At 46.3% G+C, this 5,309-nt stretch overlaps 1 protein-coding gene across 1 annotated transcript; it reads left to right on the top strand.

The window, feature by feature from the left end:
- The first annotated feature begins 278 nt into the window (after positions 1-278).
- Positions 279-4,964, top strand: SF3A2 (splicing factor 3a, subunit 2, 66kDa). The gene is made up of 8 exons (XM_009582403.1): positions 279-447; positions 942-1,013; positions 1,320-1,366; positions 2,049-2,158; positions 2,802-2,851; positions 3,134-3,274; positions 3,782-3,850; positions 4,480-4,964. The coding sequence occupies exons 1-8, from the start codon at positions 322-324 to the stop codon at positions 4,810-4,812; spliced, it is 948 nt and encodes a 315-aa protein (XP_009580698.1). The 5' UTR covers positions 279-321; the 3' UTR covers positions 4,813-4,964.
- Positions 4,965-5,309: the final 345 nt, after the last annotated feature.

Here is a 5,309-nt window from a genome sequence, read left to right as displayed (position 1 = left end):
TGTGGGGGGGAGGAACAGGTCTCTGCGTAGAAGAAGGGGCTAAGGAGATGGGAAGGGCTCTGGGAGCTTGTTATTTTGGATCATTTTACTTCTACTCAACTTACTGAGTCGGTGGTACAAGACCTGCTCCCTTTGAAATTGCGTCACGTGTCAAGGGTCCAGGGCATGGTTCGTTGTGCTCGTCTCGTCCTTACTGACGGGTGTGAACAGTGCTTTGAACTCCAGGTTAGGAGAAGCGTTAGTTATCACTCACGTTGCTTTTCCTAATTTTTCCAGACTCTCTCTTTCTCCATAAGTAGCTGAAGCACAGAAGTCCCCATCATGGATTTTCAGCATCGTCCTGGAGGTAAAACTGGAAGCGGAGGCGTAGCCTCTGCCTCAGAAAGTAACCGAGACCGCAGGGAGAGGCTCCGGCAGCTGGCTTTGGAAACCATCGACATCAACAAGGTGAGCCTTGGCCTCTGCGTGCGCAGGAAAGAAAAGACACGGGGCTCCCGTCCTGCAGACTTTGTGGGAATAAGTTTAGAGCTTTGCCTGAGTGAAATGGCTTGGAGGGCGAGAGATTTAATGGAAAGTCATAGATTGGAATTAAATACTTCTGTTTCTGGTAATGTGGGAGTCGAACGAGAAACATTTGTGACAGGGCTGACCTGAGAGGTGCCAGCACTTGCGTATTCAAGTAGCTGTTACTACGTTATTTTCAGTTTTCTCGGAACTGGTTCGTATTTTGCCGTTCCTTGCCTGCAGTTGGGTGTGCTGTCACCAGTTAACAAAGCTGCTATTGTTTCTCTCTGTTTTTGTAGTCCTAAAGCAGTGTTATGCTATTAACTTAAATCTACGAACTCAGTTCTTCCAGTGCAGCAAAAGTTCGGCAGTATTTTGATTATTCTGTTGTTTTGCCCTGTATTTCGCTTGTAACTTTTTAATAATTCTCTTCCTAGGACCCTTATTTTATGAAAAATCACTTGGGCTCTTACGAATGCAAGCTTTGCCTAACGCTGCACAACAATGAGGTGAGTTGAGCAGCTGTCTGTCTTGATCTCGGCAGCAGGTATTTTAGCATAACAGTAGCTTCAAGTGCGAGAACCTGGGCCGTGCCTGACAACTGGCTGCTGAAGGGATGATGGGTGGGTAGTGGCTGGTATCTGTTAAGCCTGACAATTATGACAGTTCAGCAGCTGAGAGCAATCTGTGGTTTTTGAGTAAGGATTAAAATATCCTTGTCAACCTGTGATACAGACTCTCCTCTGTGACAAGTATCTGTCAGTTTAGGAACAGTCCTGTCTTCATTTAACTTTCTTCTTGTTTTTTTATTTCAGGGAAGTTACTTAGCACATACCCAGGGGAAGAAGCATCAGACCAATTTGTAAGTCATTCTCCACTGTAACTTTGTTCTCTGTTACCTAAGGACTTGAAAATGATGCCTGTGTGCATCTATAAATCTTGAACTCCATTATACAGTAGCACACTGTGCTTGAATGTTCTTTCACTGTGTTTGTTTCCTGGTGAACAGTCTGGCACTAGGCAGGAGGTACAGCCTAGGTTTGCTCCAAAAAATGGTGCTCTGTTTCGAGCTCAAGTTCAAAGCCAGTTGTGGAATTTCTGAAGGAAGGGGGAGAAAGAGTTTTAAAAGCAAATTGTCTGAGTCTAGTTATAAGGACCTGATTTTGTGAATGCAGGTTGGGAGAAGTTTGTAAGTTTTATTTTAAGAAATCCAGTTTGCTTTGGTTTAGATGACTAGTTTGTGGGGTTTTTTCTTTTGTATTTCAAGAAGTAAGTCTTCTCAAATCCATCTGTGGAGATGGGCACCAAGGTCATCTTGGGGGTGGATAAAATAATTGAGATGACAGCCTTTAGTCAGGGGAAGGCACGGATACAATTGGCCTGTAGTGGTGCATGTGGAAGAGAAATAGCAGGTTTTCCTGGTGTGCTTTCTGTGAAGTGCTGAATATTCCATGGTGAGGCATTCAAACTGCTCCTAGTGTATCCTTTAGAAAGAAGTGCGGCTAACCTTTTAATTAAATTTGGCACATTTCAAATTAATCCAGGGCCCGTCGAGCTGCCAAGGAAGCGAAGGAAGCCCCTGCCCAGCCCGCACCAGAAAAAGTCAAAGTGGAAGTGAAGAAATTTGTGAAAATTGGACGACCGGGTTATAAAGGTAAGTCAGGGTAATGTCACAGGAGATACCTAATGCCTGCTGGAGCTTGCCTGAAGTGCAGTGCTGCAGATGTGAATTATTAATTAGTCTTTTTAGCAGATCTGTCCATGAATAAGGCATGGACTTATCTCCTGATGTCCTTTATTGTTTAAATTACCCATGGAACATCTCTTTATTCCTGACAGTCGAGTGAGAACCATTTTAATAGTAGATTGGTATGTCTCAGTCTTTCAGCTCTTATTAGTAGTCATGCAGGAGATGATGACATTGTTTCAGTCTGTCTTCTCCTTTTATTGTGCTGTACCATCTTTCACTAATGCTGATAAATCAACTCATTGCATGTATAGCTCAAGTTTTTTTCTCTGAACTCCCCATTGTTTTGTTTTGGCCTTCAGTACACAATTTGGCTTCTTCATCTCCCAGCTTTGTTCTGCAGTGTGCAGTATCTTTGCCCCACAGCAGCTGAATTTCGGTGGAGATCCTAAGTAGCTTCGGTTAAAGACAATGTGGCATTTTGTTTGACAAATGGGAGAAAGATCTTGTAATACTTTGTTGTTGGAAGCTTTGTGTGTTTCCTCCGGCAGAAATAATGTTGCTCTAACCCTGCCATGTGATGTACTGAGCTTTCTTGCTTTCTTTACAGTGACCAAACAGAGAGATCCAGAAACAGGCCAGCAGAGCCTTCTCTTCCAGGTAAGGGCACTGTTAAAATTCTTGGTGTTTGGGTGATCCAGGTGCTGCTAAATGAGCAGTTCTTTGCAGGATTCATGAAATAAATAAATTTTTAAAAAGGCCCTATCTTGCTAGTCCTCTGCTGCTGATTGTGTCCAGCAAATCCACGATCGCAGTTGTGATCACTAAGTTTTCTGTTTGGAGCTGATCTCTCGATATGCTTCATAGTTGAGGGATTTGTTTTGTATGAAGGGGGAGTGAAAAGGGGATGTTCTCCTTAATGCTGTAATAACTCCCCAACAGATTGATTATCCGGAGATTGCAGAAAGTATCATGCCTCGTCATCGGTTCATGTCAGCCTATGAGCAAAGGATTGAGCCCCCTGATAGACGCTGGCAATACCTTTTGATGGCAGCGGAGCCCTATGAAACCATAGCTTTCAAGGTAAAGTTTGGGATTAACTGATTGTTGGGAAAGTTCCCTTCCCATGTTTTCCAAGACGTTAATTCCCAGTGAGCATCATTCTAGACTTCTGTTCTAGCGCTCAGGGGGTTAATGGAGTGGAAAGGGGGGGTCAAGAAGACATGACTGGAAGTCATTAAACCCTGCTGAGAATTAGTGGAGGACTCTGGCATGAAAACTAGGCTGTGCGCTGAGCTCTGGGGAGCCGTTGAATTCTCGGTGTCTGGCACAGAAAGGAGCCTTCTGGGCTTTGCTCCTCAGCCTTTGTGCAGATGTTAAGAGGGGTTTTTTTGCCAGCACACTTGTCCTTGACCGATAGGGAAGTAACTTAATTCTTTCCTGCCCCCGTCTCTATCTAATAACATCCGAGACTAGGGCATCTCACAAAGGCCTGGAATAACTGCTTATCTTGCAGGCTCTGGTGCTAAAAAGGGCCATTGAGCTAATCTGGTGGTGCTAATAATAGCTCCTTATTCTTTTTTCTTGCAGGTGCCAAGCAGAGAAATCGACAAAGCAGAAGGAAAGTTTTGGACCCACTGGAACAGGGAAACCAAACAGGTAGCTGGAGCTCTGCAACATCTTTCTTAGGGGTTAAAGAGGGAGCAGGAGGGCAGAGCAGCCTGGGGGGAAAGGCAATGCAGGGAGAGTGCGCATCAGTGATATCCGTGCTGGCTTTGATGCTAAAATCTTCATTCCTTCAATGCAACTGTGCAGTGACTCCTCCTGGCTGAAAGATCTTTCTGTGTGTGATCTTTGTGAGAATTTAACCTGGGAGGTAGAATCCTCGGTTGCTGTCAGCAGCAGAATGGTGCATAAACGCGCAACACCGTGTCCTCTCTGTGGCTCCTCGCTGCGTGTTTCCTGCACACAGCTGTCTGTGGTGAGCCTGCAGCATGGAGGTACTCACTGGGTATCGCATGTGAGAGCAGGGGACGCATGCGTAGTGAGAGATACCGACCCCGTCACAGATAGCTTAGCGCTTAGAACAAGTTTTGGAGGAGTTAAAGTACTGGACAATACTGGTGCAAGCCATGACTGCTGCCAGGCAGCCATGATCTGTGGAGGTAACAGGTCAGGAGAGGTCCGAGCTGTGTTCCTGGAGGCAGAGAGCAGCTGTGTTGTGTGATGGCACAGAGTTGTCCTGAGGATTAATTGTTCCCTTCTCTTCGCTTTTCTCCCCTCCCCAGTTCTTCCTTCAATTCCACTTCAAGATGGAGAAGCCCCCAGCTCCCCCAAACCTCCCTCCAGGGCCCCCGACTGTCAAGCGGCCTCCTCCACCTCCACTGATGAACGGCTTGCCCCCACGGCCACCTCTGCCGGACTCCATGCCGCCGCCTCCTCCAGGAGGCATGACCCTCCCTCCTATGCCTCCCTCCGGACCAGTGCCACCACCCCCAGTGCCACCTCAGTTGCCACCAGCACCCGGTGTACCCCCCCCTGCTCCTCTGCCACCCATGATGAGACCACCTCTCCCCACAGAGGGGCCAGGCACTATCCCCCCTCCGCCTCCCTCCAACTGAAGCCCCTCCTGGACTCAGTCCCGCTGGACTCCGCTAGCTCCTATCTTTTTATATGCAGATCACAACTGATTCAGAGAAATATTTCTGTTTTGTATGCCTGTGAATTTGACAAAATCCTGTAGGTTCATTAAAAGGTTTTCAATTTTCCTTTCTCTATGTTTTCCTGTGTCTTGGTTAAAAATGTTGCCCTGTGTTCACTTTCTTTAGCCCTTAGATATAGGAAACATTCCAGTCTGGTTACATTTTGGAAATTCTCCAAAGAGGAGGCAAAGGATTGGAAATCTCTAGGCCCTCGCCTCCTTCTAGTTGAAGTAGCTACATCAACATCAGCTCAGCTGTGTTAGCTTAACGTATTACCCCCTCTTAGACTGCTTGACGCGTATCCTGTAGATTACCAGCCAGTTCATCAGTTGCTATTCAACTGAAGTCCTTTATCAAGCCGTTCATTCAGTGATGGGGAGACTTGTCACAGGCACATGGAAAGGATTCTGTTATTG

This window comes from Fulmarus glacialis, unplaced genomic scaffold, assembly GCF_000690835.1.
Source record: "Fulmarus glacialis isolate BGI_N327 unplaced genomic scaffold, ASM69083v1 scaffold13817, whole genome shotgun sequence".
Classification (NCBI taxonomy): domain Eukaryota; kingdom Metazoa; phylum Chordata; class Aves; order Procellariiformes; family Procellariidae; genus Fulmarus; species Fulmarus glacialis.
Note: the sequence above shows the minus strand (reverse complement) of the source record. Positions and strands in the feature narration are given on the sequence as shown.

Excerpts from the sequence above, each read along its gene's own strand:
- SF3A2 (XM_009582403.1), top strand. The coding sequence starts at position 322 with ATGGATTTTCAGCATCGTCCTGGAGGTAAAACTGGAAGCGGAGGCGTA. Across the intron at positions 1,367-2,048 it reads AAGAAGCATCAGACCAATTT|GGCCCGTCGAGCTGCCAAGG; the intron begins GTAAGTCATTCT and ends AAATTAATCCAG. Across the intron at positions 2,159-2,801 it reads TGGACGACCGGGTTATAAAG|TGACCAAACAGAGAGATCCA; the intron begins GTAAGTCAGGGT and ends CTTTCTTTACAG.